Genomic DNA, 25,959 nt, shown 5'->3' with positions numbered 1-25,959 from the left:
CGTGACAATGATAAATGTTTGCTCAGTGGATGTTTGAGGCAGGTGCCCAACTGGCTATTTTTTTCCCAGGGCAAATGTGGTCACTGCCTTAATGCAAGCATAGGGTGCCCTTGAAATTCAGAGTGGGGAGAAACTTACAGGGCATTGGGACTGGACCTTACAAGCTTGGAGCCATTTGGCTCGAGACAGGGAGAAGAGCATCCCAAACAGGTAGGATTAAGAGCAAGAGTGCAAAGGTGAGAACAAACATGACTGGGGAAATAGAAAGTGACCTGGACAGTCAGCTGTCACTTTCTTTTCACTCGCTACTTGACTTCCCCAATGTGGTTCCTAGTTTTGGGGTCTATCTCCTCCCTCCTCATGTGCCAAACTAGGAGATGTCCTCGTTCTTAGAAATGGCATGGGAAGGTTTCCCTGCTGGTATTTAATCTTTCCCATGTGCCCATCTGAGGTAAGTGTGGTGTGCCTCTGTTATTTACTGACCAGCCGTGCCCCCAAGTCACCAACCACTTCAGGACATGCTGAGCCTCCCCAAAGAGTTAGGCCTGGACACGTCACCATTTGGCTATGAGGAGAGCCAAGGAAAAGTCAGACTCTCACCCCTTCTGGAAGTATCTTCTTTTTCTTTCATGGTCTCTCTCGTGGGGAATTTCCTCTCACCGCCAAGACTGTAGAAATCACTTAAAGTAATGTCCTGACGTGAGCTTAAATCTCTCCCCCTACTGTCCTCCACTCCACCGTGACACTCTGATCCTACAATCCTTCCCACCACACATTCTGTTTGTGTGCTCCCAAACGCATGATTCCCAGACACCTCACACCAACGGCACCATGGTTAATGAATGATTCAAGAAGCCTCTAAAAGGGAAAGGTACATTTCCTCCAACTGTGTTCTCTGAAACTCACTCTGTAGCAGGGGAGGGACATGGTAACAAGGCTAACAGGCAACACTGATGATAGAAACCCCAGGTCTAATATGGAGTAGATGTCAGTTTCTACAGTATCAGGTAAGATTCAAGAAATCCTGTCCAGCAATGTTCTAGAATTCAGGAGACCAAGGAAGAAATCCAAAGCTCTGTTGCCTTCTGTCTGGACATTCTGGATGAGTTATTTACCCATGGGCCTCAATTTTTTCCTCCAAGTTTTTATTTATTTATTTTGAGAGTCAGAGACAGAAACGGGGGGGGGGGGGGGGGAGAGAATCCTAAGCAGGTTCTGACTGTCACTGTGGGGCCTGATGTGGGGCTCGATCTCACGAACCACGAGATCATGACCTGAGCTAAAAACAAGAGTCAGACACTTAACTGACTGAGCCACCCGGGCACCCCCAGACCTCAGTTTCTTCCTGGTGGTGGTAATAATATCACCTGGCTGGCTTCAGGCTTATAGAAAGGATTGCAGGTATATGAATGCTTCATCAACAAGTAAAAATCAAAACAAATATACAGCAGTATTATTATTATCCCAATAAGGAATGCTTAAGTTCCAGTAAGTTAATCTTCTCCTTTCCTCCAAGAAGCAAACCATACAGCAGGTCGGTAAAATTAACCATACGGCTCTCAGGGACAACACGCTGCCCCCGGCCTTCTCCATGTGGCTTCCTGACTCAAGCAATGGTATCACCAAGCACCTGAAAGCCTCCGCTAGCAGCACCCAGAGACAGAAATACCTCTACAAAATGTGAACCGCTGTCCCGTAGATGGAGCGGAGGCAAGAGAGGAAAGAAGCATGAAAGAAAATGAGTTTCCTTCCTGCCTTCAGTCTGCAGGGGAAAGCACCCCTCTCCCCCGGTTCATGTACCCCGTGCTAAAACATCAAATATTTTGCTTTACAAGGACATCCTAGTGGCTCAGAGATGCTGCAAGCAGTGAAGTTCGGGAGATGGCGTACGGAAAGTACAATTCCATGCGCAGGTTCAGAGGAAGACCGCTATGGGGCACACCTGAAGCAGCCCGAAGCTCTGGCCTGCCCCTCGGCCCGGGTAGGGTAGCGGCAAAGGCCTGGGCGCCGCAAATCCCCCACTGCGTAAATCTGAATAAACCCTGGGTCGAGCGCGTCAGATGCGTGAGGACGTGCAGTCGGCTTACTCAAATGCTTCTGAGTCCCTGCATTTTCTGTTTGGATAGAGACAACTCTTCCACTCCTTTCCTCCCATTTCGATCCTTTTCCACGAGACCAGGGATCTGCAGGTCGCAAAGACTACGTTGGAAAGCCTAGAAATGGCAGTTGGAAAGACCCCGAGCGCCGACACAGAGGAGTTAAAGCAGGCAGTGAATGGAAAACTGCTTGAGCTTTACTTTTAAATGATGCCGTTTCCAACTGCTTGTGTTCTAGCTTCTGCAATGGTTTGGGTTTAGTGGAGGATTTTATCTGTGAAGCTGCCCCGTGTGGAGGAAAAATATACAGGCAGACTTCCAAATCCACGTTTTTCTAAAACTTCTGGCTCCGACGCTCATTATTAAGCTTTAATCAAGGTCACTGACCGTTGGGGTCTCACTTTTCTCATCTGTAAAAGAGAGATAATACCTCCTTCCTTGCGGGGTCCATGGGAAAATTAAATGACACTGGCTATGGAAAGCTCCCAGCCCCACACCTGACACACGGCAGACCCTCAATAAATGCAGGCTGTAGTACGCATGTCCCTTTCTGATCTTTAAGGACGGTACTGCTCGAGGACTCCCCTTGTTCTCCTACGTAAACACTCTGAGTTAGCTTTCCTTTAAAATGGAGAGAAACTTCTAGAGATAACAATCACAAGGGAGAAAGAAGTAGAGGAAAACAGACAAGATCTTCCAAACAGGGCATTTTGACCTTTCACGGCCAAGAATCAGAATTTGATGTGTCCTTCATGTGTTTATCAAAATAGATTAGAGTTTTCACCTCTGCAAGAAAGGGCAAATCCTGGTATGAATCACATTGAAACGCAGACAAGGGATACACCGCCACGTCCCTGGGGGCGACTGGTCAACCCAAGAAAGCCTGAACATATTATTCTTTTACTCACCATGTTTACACTGGGGTAGAAAACCACTATTCTTTGGGGGACACAAATATTTCCTGCCTTTTCAATTTAGCAACTGAACATACTTTTTTCCACCACAGAGACTGTAGTTTTGGAAGACAGAGAGGATTCCTCTGAAATATGAGATGCTCAGTCTAAGAAGATAACTTAAGGACCTGATTCTTAACTGAACTACTATTAGGGCATGAAGACAAATGTGAACTTTTCCAATCTTTCAGTTTCTTTTTTTTTTATTTTTTTAAAAATTTTTTTTTTTCAACGTTTATTTATTTTTGGGACAGAGAGAGACAGAGCGTGAACGGGGGAGGGGCAGAGAGAGAGGGAGACACAGAATCGGAAACAGGCTCCAGGCTCTGAGCCATCAGCCCAGAGCCCGACGCGGGGCTCGAACTCGCGGACCGCGAGATCGTGACCTGGCTGAAGTTGGACGCCCAACCGACTGCGCCACCCAGGCGCCCCTCTTTCAGTTTCAAAAACAGAGCTTTGATGGTCGTGTCATTTCCCTGCGACTTCTGCCCATTGAACTGCTTGATTAAGGTGATAAAAGGGGGCAGCTAGACCCCATTCCCTGAGCTCCTTCATGAGCACAGCTGCTAAGTAGGCCAGTGGGGACACTTGGGAACTGTGGTCACTCATGGGACTCTCATGTCACCCAACACACTTCCGATTCCCACAGATATTTGAGATTTGACCAAGTTGGGATAGGTCACGGATGGGTCATTTGGCATCTAAAATTTTCCTCTAACCAAAAAGAGCTCAGACTAAGGAAATCATGTTAGCATTCCAGGTTATCAGAGGAAAATAAAACAAAAACTCAGTTGCCAAGAATTTGAGTCATTTCTCCATATACAACAACTTGAAGACACCTCCTCTTCACTGGAAAAGAAATCCCTTGGGTGACTTATTGAGATCAAAGTCTTTTTGAAAATAGCAAACTCTACATTCTCTAAGGGACAGAGCACTGTCTGAATTGAATTTCACTTAACCTAAAGTTTCATGCCAACTTAAATGCACTGAAACCCCAATACTTATAAGAAGGCATTCATCTATTACTTGCTTATAGGTACATGGAAAAGCTATTACGAGGATAATCGGCTCAACTATAAAATGAAGCAGTCATACATAATGACAAAAACAGGTACAAGTCATAAATTGCCTTTTCCCCTTCAGAAGCCATGCAGGCAGGCATTCAGTACATTCTTTTGTGCACAGATAAAACTTTTGCCTTGAATAAACAGTGTTCACAGTCTTGTTTGGCCCTTACAAATACACTGCCCACAAAGCAAACACAAACAAATGCTGTTTCTTAAACAAAAGGCAGATGGACCCCTCTACCCTCAACAAAGTCACAGTATATACGACAGGAGACTGGCTCATGGAAGGGGCGGGCTGAGAATCTCTGCGTGCAGGTCCCCTGGGATCATCGCTATGCCCCAGATCTGGCCTCCTGGACACAACGGGCCAGTGAAAGGTTCTCCTGGGAGGCAAGTGGCTCCTCCGCCCCCAAGCAGAGACCAAAGAACTGGAACGAAACGTTACCGAAAGTCCTAGCTAGGTCTCCCACTGAACCATCGAAACAGATCAATCTCTCTCTTCCTTCTTCTTATGTCACTTGCTTATATTTATCTTCAGACAGTTTTCCTGAAAGCTATCAAAGTTCATTCTAGGCCCGGGCAGGGCTTCTTATTTGTTTTTGTTATTCCTGTTGCTTTTATTGATGATTATTTTTTTAATACAGAGAGTCATGACTAGAGCAAATCAAACAACTAGCGGTATCTCAAAAGTGTAACTAAAAATGCGAACTGAGTAGCTAGTGCAGGAGAGCAGGTCTTGGCTCTATAGAGTTACCTGACTGACCGTGGCAAGTCACCTGACCCCTCTGGGCCTCAGTTTCTTCATCACATAATGAGGCTCATGCTGCCCAGCCTATGTACCAACTAGGTTATTCGGACGATCACATGGTAGCACACGAGTGAAACCATGTTTGCCATCACCAAGGTTCTTCCTACCCACTATCCGTAAAAGGATGGTGATGGTCATGACCAATCAATCTGCCACAACAATGACCGCGACCACCACCATTTCCCGAGGGCCTGCTTTGTGACACAGATGACATGATGGCAGTCGCCTTACCAGTCAACAAAATGAAGTCAGATAATAAGCTTCTGGTGGGAAGGTAGCAGTAACTAATGCTTTATATTCTCTATAGTGCCTGGAAGAAAGCCGTACGCACACAAAGGGAAAAAAACATCACGTAGGGAAAAGAAACCAAGGCCTTTCAAAATAGCTGGACTTGGTTTCAAACCCATCCCTGTCATTTTTAGTTGTGTAACCTTGAAAAAATTATTTCACATTCTAGGACTCATTTCCTGATTTGAAGGGTAGAGATTAACATGAAGACAATGTATGTAAGAGTTCTATCCCGAGGCCTGGCAAACAGAAGGTGGTCAATAAATTAGTAAGTGTTCCATAACGAAGCAGGGTGTTTCAACCTTATTCCTCTATCTTTTCCCTGCTAAAGCTGTTTGCACCAAGAAATAATGTAAAACTATTAGGTCTTTATCCAATTCATAACAAACCAAACAGATTTAAAACAATAAAACAATGACGAAAATGACACAGAATAAAACGTATTTACCAAAAACCAACAGAAAACTCCCATTTCCTTGACAAAAATTTAGATGTGTAGGATTTGACCTGGGAAATTTGGGCTTGGTAGAAACAAATGCCATAAAGCAAAAGAGAAAGAAATGAGCCTACCGTACAAATGCAAAGGTTGTCAGCAAAATTAACATCTAGTGAGTCATGAACCTTGAATTCTAGTATCTACTGATTTTGATGAAGATACCCTCAGTTAAAAACAGAGAAAATTATTAAAATATTTACATTCATAAACCTAAGTCAAAAGATGCCTGGGATCAGGGGTACCTGGGTGGCTCAGTCAGTTAAGCATCCTACTCTTGATTTTGGCTGAGGTCATGATGTCATGGTCCTGAGATGGAGCCCTACGTTGGGCTCCTCGCTGGGTGTGCAGCCTGCTTGGGATTCTCTCTCTCTCTCTTTTCCTCTGGCCCTCCCCCTGCCTGCTCTCCCTCTCGTTCTCTCTCTCAAAATAGAAATTAAAACCAAAAAAAGATGCCTGGGATCAAAAAGGTACCCATGATTAAAAGCATCCCATACTGCCTTGATAAAGACACCAGCCAAAGGATGGAAAGCAAGACAGAATGGAGCAGGGGTTCCATTAGTGCTGATCAGAAGTGCCCCTGCCCTTCGCTGGAAGAGACCAAGGTGCTGCCGGCTTCCTGAGGGAAGACTGAGTGACAGTTGTCTAGAGCAAACGCTGAGCTTCTACGGGGGCAGGAAAGAGAAGGGATCGTTCACTCTCTGGTTGACATCTGAGCTTTTCTCAGTTCAAAAAACACTTTATTGTTTTAGAATAATTATGTCATTTTCCTGTAAGTATATGAAAATATTACACAATAATCACAGACATGAAAAAATCTGAGTCTATATAAGAGAGGGAATTTATTCAATGGGTATCTCTTCAATTCTCTGGCTTTGAAGGAGAAGGTCTTACAGATATTCAAGTGACACCTAACCAGGTAAAAGTATATGCTTTTTGCAGCTCATGCTGCAGAAAGAAACCTGTTCCTCTGACATAACCGTAGAATTTGAAATGCTGTACTTTGCTTTAGAGACCATATTCCAAGAAAGGACTCTAGGAGCGATCATCTTGTCATGGCCTTCGAAGGGGTTCAGATCTTTGAAGTTCTACTCAAAGAGGTAGAGTACTTTTGCCAAAATCCAGGCAAGGGAGTCAAGGGACACATGCTCACGGCTTGGCGGCCAGTCCTTAAGTCCTATCACCTTAGATTTGGAATCCGTAAGCCAGTTTCTGGGGCTGACAATGAGAAGTAAAGGCTAAGAGAAATAAAGGGGGTAAAGGGCACAGATTACTTCCCAGCTGCATTTCCTTGAGACTAAAAATAAATTAAATAAAGTAACAGCTAAAACTGTAATGAAGAATACTCCAGAAGTGGATATGATGAACCTGAAATAAAAAATGTGCTGTGAATAATTCACAGCATCTGTCCAGAGACAAGTAAGACCTGTGGATCTATCACCTTCTTATGGGACAGAATGAATTCCCTTTTTTAAAAAAAAAATGTTAATGTTTTATTTATTTTTGAGAGAGAGCGCGTGAGAGAGACAGAGTATGAGCAGGGGGAGGGGCAGAGAGAGAGGGAGACACAGAATCCCAAGGAGGCTCCAGGCTCTGAGCTGTCAGCACAGAGCCCGACGCAGGGCTTGAACTTGTGAACTGTGAGATCATGACCTGAGCCAAAGTCAGACGCTTAACCGACTGAGCCACCCAGGTGCCCCCAGAATGAATTACCTTTTAACTTCTCATTTGGTTTTCATATACTTTATCTCTTTTGCTCCTCAGGTCAGCAGGATGAAGGGAATTACCATCATCTTTTCGTAGGTTTGAAAAAAAAAAAGACCTCAAGGTTAACAGAGAAAAAAGATTACTTAAAGGCAGGTGTAGGGCTAGAACCCAGGTATCCCAACTGCCAGCCCTACGCTCCCCTTCAATGCACCTCCCTGTGTCTGCAAATAATGCTGCACGATCTTTGGGGAGGCATAAGCCTCTCTGACAACCCAATAAAAACTTTAGATCCTTGCTCCAGAAAAATACACATATATACAATATTTCTAACTATTTTCAAGAGGTTTATGGAGCTTCTCCGCTCCACTCAAAGCGCAATGCACCAAGGCTATAGCCCTTTGGTCTCTGCAGCCAAGTGGTGCTGGCTGGCGGGTGTGGTGAGGTGCAGTTCTGTCCTCTGACCCCTTTAATCATGAGGACTCAGGCACTCTTTAAAGGCATACTTCCCACAGGCCAACAGTTGATTATTGTGGTCATTTGCACTTCCTTAAACTCCTCTCGTGTACACACAAAAGCAAACAAAACATTCCCCCAAAGCAACATGAAAGGTCTGATTTCAACCCACAAAACTTCAAGAAAATGGAGATCTTTAGCCAAACTACATGCAAACAGAATCACAGATGATCCGAGTGGATATTCAGTTGACAGACCTGGCTTTGGGAGCCACCGTTTCCAACAAGAAATGGTAATGTCAACTTTCTTTGTTTTCTCATCTTAGGTATAATTTTTATAACACAGTCAGCATTCTTGATATCAATATAAATGTACACAGCAATTCCTCTGAGTAGCAGCCTGTGACGCCGACACTGATTAGCTTACTAAACGCAAGGGAAATACACGAAGGACCCCAACCACATGGGGAGCAGGGTTCCCATCCAAGAGGCCTTGGGTCCCGGAAGGCAGTCCCCTTATGCAAGTCTGACGACAATATAAAGCATGATATCCAATAAAATGCACGATCACTGGGGTGCCTGGGTGGCTCAGTTGGTTAAGCGTCTGACTTCAGCTCAGGTCACGATCTCACAGTCCGTGAGTTTGAGCCCTGCATCGGGCTCTGGGCTGATGGCTCAGAGCCTGGAGCCTGCTTCCGATTCTGTGTCTCCCTCTCTCTCTGCCCCTCCCCTGTTCATGCTCTGTCTCTCTCTGTCTCAAAAATAAAAAAATTAAAAAAAAAAAAAACCTTAAAAAAAAAATGCACGATCACTGCCACCTGGGGCTTCATACAGACTTGGGGGTGGGGGCTGCACTAAGGAGCATCCTGCCCTTTCTGCATAAGTTATATTCTCATGCGGACTTGCAGGCTTCAAAGACAGTTTTCCAGGGGAAGCAGAAGAACGAAGGAACAAATGAGATTTCCACAAATGAGGGAGAATAAAGAAAGGGCCCACCCAGTGCACCTGGGTGGCTCAGTCGGTTAAGTTTCCGACTCCGGCTCAGGTCACGATCTCACAGTTTGTTGAGTCTGAGCCCTACATCCGGCTCTCTGCTGTCCGTGCAGAGCCCACTTCGGATCCTCTGTCTCCCCCTCTCTCTGCCTCTCTCTCCAAAAACAAACATTAAAAAGAAAAGAAAAGAAAAAAAAAGGGCCAGCCCCTCTCACCAGGATGTTACACAGATACTCTGGAGAAACCCATACAACGTCTCACCTGTGTGCGGAGGCCACAGGCAAGTTTCCAACTTCTTCATTGTCGTGCACGTTAACTACAGAGGGTTCGGGGCGCCTTGGTGGCGCAGTTGGTTAAGCGTCCGACTTCAGCCAGGTCACCATCTCGCGGTCCCGTGAGTTCGAGCCCCGCGTCGGGCTCTGGGCTGATGGCTCAGAGCCTGGAGCCTGTTTCCGATTCTGTGTCTCCCTCTCTCTCTGCCCCTCCCCCGCTCATGCTCTGTCTCTCTCTGTCCCAAAAATAAATAAACGTTGAAAAAAAAAAAAATTAAAAAAAAACTACAGAGGGTTCATCCCTGCCAAACTGGCCCAGATGGAGTCTGATTCTCCCACTCTTTGTGCCTGAGACCCTCCTCCTCTGTAGACTGGAACACTTTGGCTTTCATTTCGGGGGCGTTAATGGTTCCCTGGTGGCTAACGTCTAAGCATTTTACGTTAATGCAAATGTAAGAGTCAAAGTGAGGACCCACTTCTCTTGTCCAGTCTATATTTTTCAAAGTTTTCATAACATCCTATCTCATTTTATCCTTACAGTGAGCCTGTGAAGTAGGTAGCTTCGGTTCCAGCTGAGGAAGGCCTCACAAAAAACCAAAAGTGCATTTCTTTTTCAAATTAAAGCAGAGCCCAGGGGTACAAAAACAAAGAAAGTAATTATAAAACCAAGGAGGCTTTCTAGGTTAATTAGAATTTCATCAAATTAAATAAAACCTTGTAGCTGGTCATTTACAAGTGAATATTTAAGTGCATCTGTTTATACCACGTTGAGTAGCTAAAAGAACGCAGGGCAATCCACACCACCACTGTGATGCTTCGTGTCGCTGGGGGGTGAGGGTCCAAGGTCCCAGTGAGAAACGGTTCAAGGCAGAAGTGGGCATGATCATTCAGACTCTAAACCTGAGTCTGTTTCCCAACCATGATTTAGAAAGAAATTGTGGTTTATATACACAACGGAGTACTACGTGGCAATGAGAAAGAATGAAATATGGCCCTTTGTAGCAACATGGATGGAACTGGAGAGTGTGATGCTAAGTGAAATACGCCATAAAGAGAAAGACAGATACCATATGTTTTCACTCTTATGTGGATCCTAAGAAACTTAACAGAAACCCATGGAGGAGGGGAAGGGGAAAAAAAAAAAGAGGTTAGAGTGGGAGAGAGCCAAAGCATAAGAGACTCTTAAAAACTGAGAACAAACTGAGGGTTGATGGGGGGGTGGGAGGGAGGGGAGGGTGGGCGATGGGCATTGAGGAGGGCACCTTTTGGGATGAGCACTGGGTGTTGTATGGAAACCAATTTGACAATAAATTTCATATATTGAGAAAAAAAAAAAAAAGAAAAGAAAGTCTCTCCTCCAGGGTGCCTGGGTGGCTCAGTTGGTTAGGCATCGACTCTTGATTTCAGCTCAGGTCATGATCTCACAGCACATGAGGTTGAGCCCCGCCTCGGGTTCTGCACTGATGGCACAGAGCCTGCTTGGGATATTCTCTCTCTCTCTCTCAATCTCTCCCTCTCTTTTTCTGTACACCCCCATTCCCTGTTCACCCTCTCTCTCCCTCTCAAAATAAACATTAAAACAACAACAACAACAATGTCTCTCCTGCCTCTCTGTCACCCTTGCTATAAAAGTAACAGCACTATCTTGAACCACAAGCCAAACAGAACCTGTTTAGTAGAACTACCGTACTGGACACTGATCTGAATACAGAACTATCATCTCTAGAAAAGAGTTTAGAAAACAGGAATAAATTCCCAGCTCTCACACTGTTACCAAGATCACCATGCAGTACAAAGTGTTGTTCAACTCACTTTCTCATCTGCCCCTCAAGACAGCCTCCTGTGTGGCAACATTAAAGCCTCTTTATGCTAAAGCCAGCTTTACGTCCTCGTGGCCCACGGCACAGGTGCACCTGCGATTTCACCACAACACACGTTCTACCGGAAACAAGCTGAGAGCACAGGTGCTTTCTCAGACCTGATTCCTTGAGGAAAAGGTCAGTCTCTAGGAGGACAGTCTGTGGGCTGACACGAAGGGAAGGGAAGCAGAGGCCTTCCACATGTCGTCAAACAGCAGTTCCCCTCCAACTACCTTCCCCTTTCCCACCTTCACACGTAAAATCAGCTCCTGCCAAAAAATAAACTGCGGAATAACAAAACGTCCCCTAAACAAGGAGCCGGTGAACAAGTCAACCAGACAGAAGGATGCAGGAGGATTACACCACTGTGCTTCCTTCTGCTGCTCTGGAAGCCTGTTTTAGTTTGGACTTTATCCTACAACCTGTGGGAAGTAACTGGTAGATTTTAGGCAGGAGAACTGCACCATCAAATTCTATTTTTGTTCTTAAAAAAATTTTTTTTAACATTTATTTATAAGGTTTTGAGAGACAGAGAGACAGAGCGTGAACGGGGGAGGGGCAGAGAGAGAGGGAGACACAGAATCTGAAACAGGCTCCAGGCTCCGAGCTGTCAGCACAGAGCCCGACGCAGGACTCGAACTCACAAACAGTGAGATCATGACCTGAGCCGAAGGTCACTTAAGTGACTGAGCCATCCAGGTACCTCATCAAATCCTATGTTTTAATTTTTAAGTTTATTTATTTTGAGAGAGAGAGAGAGAGAATAAGCACACAAGCAGAGGAGGGGCAGAGAGAGAGGAGGAGAAAGAATCCCAGGCAGGCTCCCTGTTGCCAGCACAGAGCCCGACACGGAGCTTGATCTCATGAACTGTGAGATCATGACCTGAGCCAAAACCAAGAAAGAGTCCAACACTTAAGTGACTGAGCAACCCAGGCGCCCCTCAAATCCTAGGCTTTAAAAAGCAAGTTCATTCTGGTGGCACCGTGCAGGCTGCGGTGGAGTCCAGGGGATCAGGCGGCCAGTGCAGTGGCCCAGGGAAGAGACAACCGGAGCCCGGGAAGGCAGTGGTGATGGACAGAAGATGAGACACTGTAGACGGCTCAGCGGACCTGGTGCCCGGTCATCAGAGGGGAGGGGAGGCAGGTAACGAAGCAAAGGCCGTAACTTCTCACAGCTTATCAGCTATGGCAGGAATCACGGTAGCGCAGAGACCCCATGAGGTTAATGATGATGGAATTTCACCTTTAATTCCTTACCTTGGCAGCAGAGTTTGATACGCCATGTGTGACATTTCTGATAAGGCCCCCGACATTTCCATACTTTATCAGTCCAGTAACCCCTTCGGAAACATCATTCAAAAGCCCCATGGGATTGCCGAGAAAGTCCACTGATCCCAGGATCCGAGCTGCCTGGCTGAGGAGTTCCTGTCAAATGGAGCAGAAAGACAAGATGAAAACCAGCACCTGTTGATACTTGCAGGTAGAATGTCCCAAGCAAAAAGGTTAGAAATCGGTCTTGTCCCCCATTCTCATCAACACCACAATGACCTCTGAATTCTCATCAACTGCAAGTTCCTAGGCTTTCATGAACTCCACCTAAGCTCTCCCAACGCATGTATCCCAGAGATTACTTCCAGGACTCAGAAATACGCCTCGAAGCTATTCCGAAGAATAAATAAAAGCTCTCAAACAGGAAAGACTCTTTACAAACATGTGTTAGTATATACATCACATTCTGATGTTTCTACAAATAGGGAACTCAGCAGCAGCAGCAGGGAGAGTTTTAGAAGGAAAATGAGGGAGGAGAGTATATTGGTAGCGCCCCCTATAATCGGCAGGGGGTGGTGCATAAAGAAGGCATGTTTCAGATCTAGCCAGCAACCCTCTACTTTCTGCCTCCAGGTTCCAGTGATATCTGCTCTGTCACTCGCCTTGCAGTTTAGTGGAAACATCACCAATTAGGAAAGTTGAGGAAGGAAGCCAAGAAGGAAAGGAGGGACACGGGAGGGAGGAGGGAGAAAAGGGAGCAGGAATAGAATTTTAACTTAGACAGTTAATAAATTTGATATGATCTTGACCTATCTATCGAAGAATCTGGATAATAAATACAAAACAGAAAATGTCCAACTTGATAAAAAGAAAAATTGAAGTTCAACGCTAGGGCAGGATCTCACAGGCTCCAAGAACACTGATGTGGTTGTCAAAAGTTGCTCCATGTCCAGTAAATAGAGAGGTCACAATATTTTGTCACCATCAAAGCATCAATTAAACCCTTAAGAGTTGTTACGAATCCAGTGGAAGCCCCCGAGATCAGTTCTCTGAGGGACAAGACCAGCAGCTTGTAAATTAAATACACTGTTTGAGGATTTTCATGATGTGTATGGGCTTCGCGGGCTGTGACCTGACCCCTAACAGCAAATGTTTAACTGGGTTCTCGACACTAATGTCTTAGTAACCAAAATTCCCAAACAACCAAAACAAACATTCTGCTTGTGCTCCAGCCACTAAGTATTTCTCCAAAGCTCACCTCCTGGAAATGTTTGAGGATATCATTGATGATGAACTCCTTGGTCTCATAGGGATGTACCCGAGTAAATGGATCCAGATTAATCACAGCATCCTCAAACCGAATCAGTGGAAATCCCAACGTGCTTTTTAAGGCCTAGTTAGGGAAGAAAGAAAATGACATACTTTAGCCATTTGATGGCCTTCCAGGGCACTATAATTTTGGATTCTGTGAAAACTACAAGTCATATCAATTTTCCAATGAGAGTCAAGGTTTTGATATTCATAAATAAGGATTTTCCCTGTAATTATAAAAGTAAAATATTAGGACAAAAAATATACATGTCACCCAAAGTAACATATATCACATAGAAATGAATATTCTTAGCTTCATACGGTGGCTTCTTATAGTCACCGTTAAGTTTGTGAGAGTCACTAGGTTGTTATATACAGCTGCAGTTGCTTAATTTTCATTGTTACACAGTATGCCAATATATAAATAAAACACAATTTATTAAACCATTGCTGTTGATGAACAGTTGTGCTGTTTCAAATTTTTGCTATTATGAACAATGCTGCTATGAACATTCATGGACACGTCTTTGGGAGCACATTTGTATGCATTTTTCTTGAATACATACCTGGGAGTGGAGCTGCTGTGTCACAAAGAATATACACGTTCGACCCTAGTATATACAGCACTGTCAAACAGCTGTCCCCAGCAGCTGAACTGGTTTATGCTCCCTTCAGCAGCCTATGAAATTTCCTGTTATTCTACACCCTCATTGACACTTGGTATAGACAGCCTTTTAAAAGACAAATATTCTGACAGGTGTGTAACGGTATGTCAGTGTGTTTTGTTTTTTGTTTTTTTAGTTTTATATTACTTACTTACTTGAGAGAGACAGACACAGTGTGAGTGAGGGAGGGGCAGAGAGAGGGAGAGAGAGAATCCCAATAAGTCTCCAAGTTACCAGCACAGAGCCCAACATGGGGCTCGAACTCATGAAACCATGAGGTCATGACCTGAGCCAAAGTCAGACGCTTAACCCACTGAGCCACCCACGCACCCCTCTCAGTGTGGCTTTAATTTCCATTTTCCTGTTGAAGAATGCACCTTTTAACACACATATTGGCCATCTGGATATCCTTTTTTGTGAAGTGCCTACTCAAGTCTTTTGCTCATTTTTGTAGTGGGCTGTCTGTTTTTTTCTTATTGCTTTGTAGGAGTTTTTCTTATACATTCGGTATAGAAGTCCCCGGTGAATAGATGTATTACAATATTCTTTTCCCATTCTGTGACTTATTATTCTTTGAAAGGTGTTCTTTGATGATCAGATATTTTTTTTTAATTTTTTTTAACGTTTATTTTTGAGACAGAGAGAGACAGAGCACGAACAGGGGAGGGTCAGAGAGAGGGAGACACAGAATCTGAAACAGGCTCCAGGCTCTGAGCTGTCAGCACAGAGCCCGACGCGGGGCTCAAATCACGGACCGCGAAATCGTGACCCAAGCCGAAGTCGGCCACTTAACCGACTGAGCCACCCAGGTGCCCCCAGATATTCTTTTTTAATGAAATCCAATGTACCAATCTTTTCCTTTATGGTAAGGGTTTTCTGTTTCCTCAGTAAGAAATTATTATCTACACCAAGGTCATAAAGATATTCCCTGTGTGTACCTAAAAAAATTTTATTGCTTAACTTTTCACATTTACATCTATAATCTACTTGGACTTGATTTTTTTTATATGGTGTGAAGCAGAAATCAAGATCCATTTTTTTTCCAGATGGATATCTACTTGCCTAAGTAATATTTACTGAAATGATCACCCTCTCTCCTACTGCAGTACCGTGTAAACTTTGTCACAAGGTGACTAGCCATATTTACGTATCTGTTTCTCAATTCTGTTTCATTTTGTCCTGCCTTCTGCCAATACCACCCTGTCTTAATTACTATACTTTTGTAATGAGTTTTGAAATCTGAGAGTATAAGCTCTCCAACTTTGTTTTTAGGATCATCTTGGTTATTCTTTGCACTTTTCATTTCCAAATAAATTTTAGAATCAGCTTGTCAATCTGCCATAAAAAGTTGTTAAATTTTTCATTAAGATCTTACTGAATCTATAGATCAATTTGAGAAGAAAAGACAGCTTCACAGTATGGAGTCTTCCAGTGTATTAATGTGGTATGTCCCCTTATCTATTTAGTTCACTTTTCTCTTAATAACATTCCATTGTTTTCCATACAGAGGTCTTGCATATAACCTTTGCTGGATTTACTCCTAGGTATCTGTGATAGATTAAAAATGGCCAGGGGCACCTGGCTGGCTCAGTTGGTAGAGCGTACATAACTCTTGATCTCAGGGTTGTAAGTTCTAGCCCCACACTGGGTATAGAGATTACTTTAAAAATGGCCATATATTCTTTACATCTTGTAACAGTAGTGGAGACGACTTCATTTGCATTGACCTTGTAAGTTGCTTCAGTCAATAAGATGCAGCAGAGGTAACACTGTGTGACCTCTGAGCCCAGGCTTCAAGAGATCTTGGGAGTTTCTGCTCTGCCCTTTTGATACTTCCACCACGTGAAGAAGCTGAGAGACCATGTGGAAGGAGGTTCTGTTGACAGCCAAGACCTAACGCCTAACACATAAGTAAGGTCATCGTATACGAGTCCGTCTCAGCTGACTGCCAGATGAGTAACCACAGGTCAGTCCAGCAGAAGCCAGCATTCAACAGAGTCCAGCCCACAGAATTGTGAATAAAATGACTGTTTTAAACCACTAAGTTTTGGGGTGGCTGGTTACACAGCAATAAATAATGATACTGGATTTGATGTTTTCTTAACAATGCTGTAAATTACATCCTTCAAAATTTTCCTTCCCTCTATAATCGTTGCTGACATTGTACACCATCTCCAGTGACCTTCCTAAATTATCCATTCAGTTAACAACTTCTCTGTGCATTCTTTTAGATTTTCTAGGTACATATTTATGCTCTCTGCAAATAATAAAATTTTCATTTTCCTGTCCAGTTCTTATGCCTTTTATTTCTTCTTTAATCTTTCTAGACTTACTGCACTGGCTACAATCTCCAGTAAGACACTGCAGAGTAGGGATAATGAGCACCTTCCCTGCTTTCAGTATCTCATCATTGAGTATGTTTGCTGTAGCTTTTTTATACATATACTTTGTCAGATTCAGGCAGTTCCCTTCTATTTTTTGCTTGCTGAGTTCTTATCATAAATAGATGTTGAATTCTGTCAAAAGGCTTTTGTGCGACTATTGAGATAATACTTTTTCTTCTTTTATTTTGTCAATGTGGTAAATTACATGATTTATTTGAAAATGTTAAACCACACTTACATTCCTGGAATAAACCCAATTTAGTTATATTTTTTCTTATTCATTGCTGTATTTGCTTTGTTAATATTTTGTTCAGATTTCTTCCATGTTCATGAAAAAAATTCTAGTCTATAATTTTCCTTTGTTATTTATTTTCAAAATATAAATTATAGTTTTCTAGTAAGCTTCTCAGACACAGATACAGTTACTCTTTAATATTGTGTGTTTGATAATGCCAATGTCTGGTTTATCTGTGGGTCTGCTTCTAGTGTCTGTTTTTAAAATGAAAACTTTCGGGGCACCTGGGTGGTGCGTCCAGCTTCGGCTCAGGTCATGATCTCACAGTTTGTGAGTTTGAGCCCGGTGTTGGGCTCTGCGCTGACAGCTCAGAGCCTGGAGCCCGTTTCAGATTCTGTGTCTCCCTCTCTCTCTGCCCCTCCCCTGCTTGTGCTCTGTCTCTCTCTCAAAAATAAATAAAATGTAGGGGCGCCTGGGTGGCGCAGTCGGTTAAGCGTCCGACTTCAGCCAGGTCACGATCTCGCGGTCTGTGAGTTTGAGCCCCGCGTCGGGCTCTGGGCTGATGGCTCAGAGCCTGGAGCCTGTTTCCGATTCTGTGTCTCCCTCTCTCTCTGCCCCTCCCCCGTTCATGCTCTGTCTCTCTCTGTCCCAAAAATAAATAAACGTTGGAAAAAAAAAAAAAAAAAACTTTTAAAAATAAATAAAATGTAAAAAAAAAAAAAAATTAAAATTAAAACTTTCACAGACTTTGCATGAGTCTTTAGTTTCTAGTAGGCGGTTAAAGAGGCTTCATCCAATCAAGATTTGGGCTTTCTCAAGGCTGGATTTCAGTCTTTGTAACTCTTGGTCTATTTCCGTCTTTCTAAGGCCTGGGATAGTTTCAGGCCAGTTGTCTCAACTGACAACCAATTCTGTTCCTCCTCTTTTACTCTCCCTAGCACCAGAAAACTACTAAAAGGTCTACTTAGTTTTCCCACCTCTCAACTGTTACTTCTTGCCCGGCTTCTCTCAGACTAGGTTACCTAGAGACTGGCACCTGCCTCAAGACATACAGCAGCTCAGACCGCCAGGGTCTCTATTCTGCCTGTCCCTTCTCTCTAAGATACTAGCGCAACAGTTACCAGCTTAGTATCTATCTAGTGTTTGCTATGTCGGTCCCATGAGACCACCAAAAGCCTTACTCAGACTCTCTGCCTTTTGGCAGCTGCTTTCTGCTTGACTTCTCTGCCTTTCAACACATACCAGTTACACATTCGAACTATCTCAAGAGTAAAGGCAGAGTAAATGGTGGGCTCACTTATCAAGTTTCCTTCCTCACATAAATCTTGGACTCTCAAGTCCTAGATATCTTGGTAGCTTTCCATTACTTTCAAGCAGACTTTGGGTTTTTTTTTTTTTTTTTTTTTTTCTATCGAGCTTTTCTTGTAATTCTTGGCTAATCTTGGTTTGCTATAAGCCAGTTAACAATTTCCAGATTTGGTCTATTTTCCAATTGCATATTTTTATTTTATTTATTTTTTATTTGAGAGAGAGAGAGAGTGAACAGGGAAAGGAGGGGAGAGAGAGAGAGAAAGAGAGAGAAAGAGAGAGAGAGAGAGAGAGAGAGAGAGAGAGAGAGAGAGAATTTCAAGCAGGCTTCATGCCCAGCATGGAGCCTGATGCAGGGCTCAATCCCATGACCTTAGGATCATAACCTGAGCCGAAATCAAGAGTCGGGGGCGCTCAACTGAACGAACCACCCAGGTGCCCCACCATACTTTATTTTAACAAGATTGGGGAGGAGGGGCTCCTGGGTGGCTCAGTCAGTTAAGCATCCGACTCTTGATTTCGGCTCAGATCGTGATCTCACGGTTCATGAGACTGAGCCCCATATCAGGCTCTGTGCTGACAGCATGGAGTCTGCTTGGAATTCTCTCCCTCCCGCTCTCTGCTCCTCCCCTGCTCACTCTCCCTTTCTTTCAAAATAAGTAAACATTAAAAAAAAAAAAAAAAAACAACTTTAACAAGATTGATATTGCAAGGATTTTAGAGAGTATGCAAAATACTCTTCTTTGAATGTGAAAACACTTTTTTAAATTTTTTTTTTTTTTTGAAGCAGAGAGAGAGAGAGAGAGAGACAGAGACAGAGCATGAGCGGGGGAGGAGCAGAGAGAGAGGGAGACACAGGATCCGAAGCAGCTTCCAGGCTCTGAGCTGTCGCACAGAGCCTGATGCGGGGCTCGAACCCACAAACTGTGAGATCATGACCTGAGCCGAAGCCAGACGCTCAACCGACTGAGCCACCCAGGCGCCCCTGAAAACACTTCTTCATGCTAATAATGTTAGTAACTCTCTGATCCACATTGAATCTTTCCTTATATACAGTGTAAATAATCCATATGATTTTCTATTTTTCCATATGGCTATCTAGTTGGTCTAACAGCACTTACTAAAACATCTATATATTGCCCCACTAAATTAAATGTCTTTACAGTAACACCTCATGTGTAATTTAATGAACCTTCTATTTTCTCCTTTATTTTTTCATCTTTTAGCATGTATTTTCAGAGGCTGCCTTAGATTCTTTTGGGACAAGAACATGTTTAATTGAAATGAAATCATGTAACTGAAGAAAATACAGAAGAAACTGCTTAAAACCATAGAATGGGGAAACTTTTTTGGGACTCCAAACATATATTCAAAAAGGTCAAAGACTGGTGGATTTGACAACATAAAAATCAAAAGCTTTTATAGGATTTTATAGGATTAAAAAAGAACCCATATATACATCAAAAGTAAAGCAAAAAGACAAATGAAAAAATGAAGGAAAAAACCTGCAACTTACATCAAAGACAAAACTTACATGAAGAGCTTCTACAATTACAGGTGATTAAAGACCAGTAATAGGATTTAAAAAATGGGCAAAGTGATAAACGGCAGAAAAGATTGGTTCTCAGAGGAAAAGGATGGCCCTTCAACAGAGGGGTCAGAAGTAGAGGAGAAGAAAGCTGTGACGAATACAAAGAAACAAACAGAAGATAAGAGGAGAACCAGAAAGGAATGGGGAGGTCCGCGATCCCGAATACGGCAGAGGACCCTACAGACATGAGGTCGGAAAAAAGGCCCCCCGATCTGGGGTCTCGGGAAGTCACGAGAAACCTCCTACTACATAATGTGAGAACAAAACTTTTTAGAGATTAAGAGCGCTCTTAGGTTAATTCAGCCTAACCCTCTCATTTTTTTAAATAAATAAAGCCGGAGAAATGTTAAGTAGATGACCCAAACTCGTGCAGTTAGTTATTAGGAGATTTTCGACTTGCACGTGCTCATTGGCACAAAAGTAACCACCTGGTAGGTGGAAAGCATGAAGATCGGAATGGAGGATTATGTTGTTTCTCTTGAAAAACGTTCTGCTGTTCATTCACGCGTGCCTCACCCATCCACGTGCTGGTGACAGAGAAACTGAGGCCCAGCGGGCTTAACGGCTTTGCTTAGAGCCCCACGATAAATCTGCCGGGAAAGGTGGGGACATCGGTTCGGCAGTTTGTTTTGCCAATCCAACCCTGAACGTTACTCTCGTCTCAGAGAAGAGGACGTGAGATCCAAACAAAGGCTTAAGGCAAAAGCTTTTTTACCCCAACTTCCTCATCGTAACCAAATACTGAAGAAGAGGTACCATTCGGAGTAGCAAAGACTTTGAAACCTCCACCAAGTTGTCAAAACCCTCACGAGAGACACCATCCCCTTTCTGAATGGCTGATGTGCTTTGTCTGAACCAAGGAAATATCTGGCCCTTTGGTAAAACTCTTTACCTCGTCATTTATGCTTTGGGGCCTCCACATTGGAAAAGGCGGAGAGACGCAGCCTTTGGTACGAATTATCCTGCCACCTTCAGGTTGTTCCGGTCAAAGTAAAAGAGATGAGAGGGAAAGAGCCAAACAGGGCTCTTCCCCGCAGTGACCGACCAGTCAAGTACAGTAGTATACAAAGCTGATGCTTATTTACTTAAGGAGCAGACAGTTTCCTGTTACAAAACGGATTTTGGAGAAAGCAACGTGTGCGCAGAAGTTCCCAATAAAACTAGGACACTGTCCATTCCTACCTCCTCCAGACGAAAACCGCTGAAGTCTTCCAGAAACCTTACAGAGTCGAAAGAAGAAATACCTGTCCATATGCCATAAGGTCTCGGATCACAAGCCAGTCCCTGGCCCACGTCCTTCCCTTTCTTAGTTTATCCTGCACTAAACAAAACTGTCTGGAATTCATTCTTTAAAGGTTTATTTATGGTACATAGAGACTGTTTATGTGAAGCAGGGTATTTGCCCATTTCCCTCCCGGGACAGTGTTTAAAACTACAGGGATATTTCCCTCTCTGGCACTTTCTGAAATACAATTAACAATACTGGATCTTTTTTCCTTTTAACAAATCTGGTTTTTATTTAGGGAGGGGAGGAAAAAAGTAAAGGGTCTGAAGTTTCCCAACAAATTATTTCAAGCCTTTGAGAAGACAGTTTTAGGCTTTTTAAATAGTGTCTTTGTTTGAAATTCCCCCTCACCCCCACCCTCTTGCTCTCTGACCATTAAAATGTGGGTTTTCTTCCAAACTAGATTGCTCAATTAAAGCCCTTCTTTTGTAATACCCCAATGCTCTAAATGGGAAACGGACTGCATGCTGGAGGCCACCTCGTGAAACCTTTTAAAGGCTCCTGGCTTCTTTTGATCTTGAAAAAAACCAAAATACATATGAACTACCTGGCGTTTTCGATATTACTCTGCTACCCTCTAACACACACGCTTGGGAGTATAATGGGGAGGGGGGTGGAAGGGAGGAATGTGTGTGCACTTGTGAAATGGAACTATTATCTCCCCCTTCTCCCATCACGGAGAAAGGAATCCAATCGAGACAGCAGATGGGAAACTGCTCCGAGTCCTTCTCAACAGACACTATATCTGGCAATAATGTACCCTCAGCATAAACCTGAAGAGGCTTCCCCGTGAGATTTCTGACAGCCTCACTCCTGGCCTGGAGTCAAGAGAATCAAGATAATTATTCCTTCAATACCAAAGACATGGTTACCTTTTAGTCAGACTCTTGTGATTCCCATTCTGGGACAGCACTCCGTTCCCTAAGTACATACTTTAAGCAGTACATATTCATCTCCAAGAGCATATCGCTCTTCCCAAGAGCTACTAATAAGGGGATATTACTGTGTTAGGAAACTCTGAATAAATGACATTATTTTATGAGCCCCTGACTCCACCAGGAGAACTCGAGACACAGTAAAACGGTGACTCCCACAGGCTGAGAATTTGACTCTGAAGCCCCAATTCCCTGACACCCCGCCTGAGACACGGATGTGCCCCCATCACGGTGCCCCCCCCCCCCCACCTCAGGACAGGGCCGCTCCACTCAACTTCTTTAACAATCGCTTGAAAACACCTTCCAACGGATCCTCAGAACAGTGCCGAACGAAACATTCAACTTAACCGGTTCCCAGTTCGTCGTGGAGCATACACGCAGGCACGGAGACCATGTGACTGGGGGTCTGGAGCTACTTCAGCTGTAAGAAGCCATATTGCATTTGGCAGTCTGGGGGAAAGTTCTCTGCTGGGAGCAATCTGAAAGGAATAGTTAGGTGTCTGTGTTTCTAAGGAAGAGGATTTAAAAAACAAGAAGTCCTTCACTCTCAGGAAATGCTTAACATTGGTTTGTTGGGCGAGTGCCAGGTGCTCTGAGGGAATATACACTTTATCAAACAAACCCATTCCAAAGGGTCACATAAGTCAAGTGGATACTTGGGGATATTAACAAGATAGTGGTTTTCCCATGGATTTTCCCCCCACTCGCATGCTAATTGTAAGTATCTTCAGTCTCCTGGGAAACATGAAATTAAAGCCAATCAAGCAGACAGGAGAGTCCGCTGGAAAGGGCACACTGCGCTGTTCTCGCCACCGCGGCAAACAATCCCCGCGACTCTGGTCCTGCCCAGCACGCTCCCAACGGCTCACGCCCGGCTCACCGCGGGACTGAAGCAGTCACCCTCACCCTACCAAGTATGATCTGGCGTCGACCAGACTATACTGTCTCGTTACCTATATGTCTATTTTAGAAGTTGTGTGTTGGCAGACTGCATCCCATGAGGCCCACACATGTGTTTTGTTAGGCCCGCAAGGTTTTTAAAGAAAACAACTCAAATCAGCTGCCAACATTTCAAAACCAGGAGATTCCACATAAAAATCCAGATTTCCGGCTTCACTTTAAAAATCTGAAGCTCCGGCAACACTGGGTTCACATTACCCTATGACAGCAACGGGCTGGAGCTGAGCCGAGGCTGCCCCCTCAGACGAAGCGGGCACGCCCCGCGTGCAATGGTCCCCACCATACCGCTTCACTTAATACATTGCTGCCATAGTCCCCGTAGGCATCTGAATTTACGACTCCAAGTTGATTCCTTATTTGTTCAGGTCTATAGCTATTCCTACTCAGAAGAGAGACCATCATGTGGCATCTCAAAGAAGGCAGCATGGGGCAGTGGAGATGTCCTCGGCTGGTGGTTAGTGGCGAGATGAGTGCCTTGATAACCGTCTGCGAGGGCAAGGAAGGAAAGAACCAGAAGCAATGGGGTCAAGCTGCAGCGAGGCAGATTTAGACGCAATCTAAGCGAAGACCTAACAACCACCTGGGTCCTACTCCTGTTCCCATTACATCTACCTCCACAGGCTTGAGCAGAAGAACGTGCTGAACTCCAACATCCTTGTTCACTGAGCAGGAGGATCGCTGAAGACTCTTACAGCTCTAAAATTCCCTGAGGCCCCAGGCACCCGGGTGGCTCAGTTGGTTAAGCATCCAACTTTGGCTCAGGTCATGATCTCATAGCTCGTGGGTTCGAGCCCCACATTGGGCTCTGTGCTGACAGCTCAGAGCCAGCAGCCCGCTTCAGATTCTGTGTCTCCCTCTCTCTGCCCCTCCACTGCCCACCTGCACCCCCCCAATCTCTCTCTCAAAAAAAAAAAAAAAAAAAAACACTAAAAAATTTTTTTGTTTAATTTTCTCAGGCCTTACGTTCTGGAGGGGCATCTAGATAGCATATTGCATAGTACAGCACAGTATAAACTTTACAGTCGCATAGACTTGGATTTAAATCCCATCCCCATCCCTCAAAGTAGATCACATTGCAGCAAACAAAGATGAAATTCGGGGTCTCTCTGTCAAATGCATATCAGGATGATCTGCAGGAGTGTCACATTCAGATATGGTGGTAGGCAAGGCCACATCTCAGTGGTATGCAGTTGAGTGTGTTTCTTGAAGGTGTTAGACGTTTCTAGTATCAACCCTTCACAAAGAGGTGCATACTCAGGAGGAGAGAACTAGGAGGACAGGCAGGCAGGGCTCTGGCACAAAAGGAAGATACTATCTTGGTTGTGGCTTTTCTCCTGAATCTGGGAGTGGCCCTAGGAAAGTAGGTTCTTAGTTCATTGAGGTAACGCCAAGAGCTAAACAGATGGCAGATGGGTTTTATGTCATTCTCTGTTCACTCACATTACTCCTCAATCTTTAGCAAAGGCATACTTAAACATAAAAAAACAAGCCGCATATACGTATACATACTATACATACACATATGTATATACAGTATACATACATACATACATATACATACCTATACATACATATACACGTCAAACCTTCAAAACGGAAAACCTGGAAAAATATCTGCTACAAATGATGATACTAGACAGAAAAGGCCAATAGTAAACACATTCATTCTTTTCCAGGGAAAGTCATTTTATAACTTACCCAGGTATCATCAGCTCACCTTAAGATCCAATGGAAGCTTGTTGGAGGTGAACACACTCAGCTTGATCTGGGGAATGCTGATTTTGAGATTTTCAAAGTAATATCGAATTGGTGTTCCACCTTGCTCAGCAGTCTTTTCATGGAGGTTTTCATCATACTTTTCCACCTCTGGTACAAAGTAAAACGGTGAATTAAAACAAAACAAAACAAAACAAAACAAAACTGAACCTCCTGAAGTCTCATAATTCCAATGTTTGTGTTCATGTTGAAAAAAATTCACAGAAAAATGTAAATATCTATTTCTGTAAACTAAGTTTTTCAGGGTTTGGTGATGTGTACGGTATCCTGATGTCATTTCTTTGTAAAAGCAGATCTGTTTCATGTTGTTTACCGAAAAAGTACAATAGCCTAACCTTTTGATTTGCGACGCTGTGCCATCTGGCAGATGTCATCTTTGGAAAAACTAATGCAGGTGGGGAAGCCAAAGGCCACGGGCGTGTTTGTTGGCAATTAGTTTTCTAGAAACTGTGTTGCTGTTGTTATTATTATGATTATTATAAACGACCCAGGTTATCTGAACTTATTTTGTATTTGGAGTGTAGTTTAACTGAATCATAATGAACAACATGACCAATTAAATAATGCAGCTGAATGAAACAGAGTGCCTTAAAAGAAAAACAGGCTGCAGGCTCTAAAGAAGTGACATCATGGCAGTAAGCAAGCACCTTCTCTCCCAAATGGTGGATATTTGTTAAAGCAGCGGAGTCAAGGCAGATTTTTTTTTTTACTTCTCATGAAGTAAAAAGGATTAACATGGGCTCGCACACAGTAATGGGCTCGGTTATTTTCTCCTGTACCCACACCCATCCGGCCAGCTTATTTTCACTTGGCTTCACGTGCCTTAGAAATAAAACCAAGGAGATTGTACAAAGCTGCCTATCAAACAAATTTTTACCATCAGCTATCATAGTTCTATTTACAGAAAGAAAGGAAATAGGTTTTAGAAAACGATACTGCGACAGACACCTGCTTATCTGTATTCAGGGAACAGAAATAGTTATAGAAAGTGGAGACGCCCCAGTGAAAGACAGGCCAGGATTTTACAAAAGTCTAAATCATTTCTACAATGTTTGGTGAGAAATTTACTCAGAGAAACCTATGAGAACACCATGTCCAATAGAATTTAAAGTAAAACTTCCCAGGAAGGTGCCAAAAGAGAATGGCTATGTGGCAGGCAGGCCCTCAAGTGGCTGTCCAAATGCAAACAGATATTGGCGTTCCAATCCAAAGTGGAAAACACAGTTTTCAACAGATAGGATCTTCCTCTTGA

General features: G+C 43.7%; 1 protein-coding gene and 1 long non-coding RNA gene across 8 annotated transcripts in view; one reads left to right on the top strand and one right to left on the bottom strand.

Annotated features, from left to right (window-relative positions):
* Positions 1 to 25,959, bottom strand: part of VPS13D (vacuolar protein sorting 13 homolog D) — a 260,417-nt gene that overhangs the window by 75,614 nt on the left and 158,844 nt on the right. For all 7 annotated transcript variants that reach the window (XM_025912069.2, XM_086715706.1, XM_025912070.2 and 4 more), the window contains 3 exons: positions 24,649 to 24,797; positions 13,516 to 13,650; positions 12,246 to 12,413 (listed from right to left, as the gene is read on the bottom strand). In XM_025912069.2, the coding sequence (XP_025767854.1) occupies positions 12,246 to 12,413; positions 13,516 to 13,650; positions 24,649 to 24,797 (452 nt within the window). The remainder of the gene's footprint in view (positions 1 to 12,245; positions 12,414 to 13,515; positions 13,651 to 24,648; positions 24,798 to 25,959) is intronic.
* Positions 617 to 2,059, top strand: LOC147577782 (uncharacterized). The gene is made up of 2 exons (XR_015254476.1): positions 617 to 1,007; positions 1,836 to 2,059. It is a non-coding gene; the product is annotated as an uncharacterized LOC147577782 (long non-coding RNA).

The sequence above is a fragment of the Puma concolor genome, chromosome C1 (assembly GCF_028749965.1).
Source record: "Puma concolor isolate L17-30 chromosome C1, mPumCon1.1.hap2, whole genome shotgun sequence".
Taxonomy (NCBI): domain Eukaryota; kingdom Metazoa; phylum Chordata; class Mammalia; order Carnivora; family Felidae; genus Puma; species Puma concolor.
This window is presented reverse-complemented; position numbering and strand designations above follow the sequence as displayed.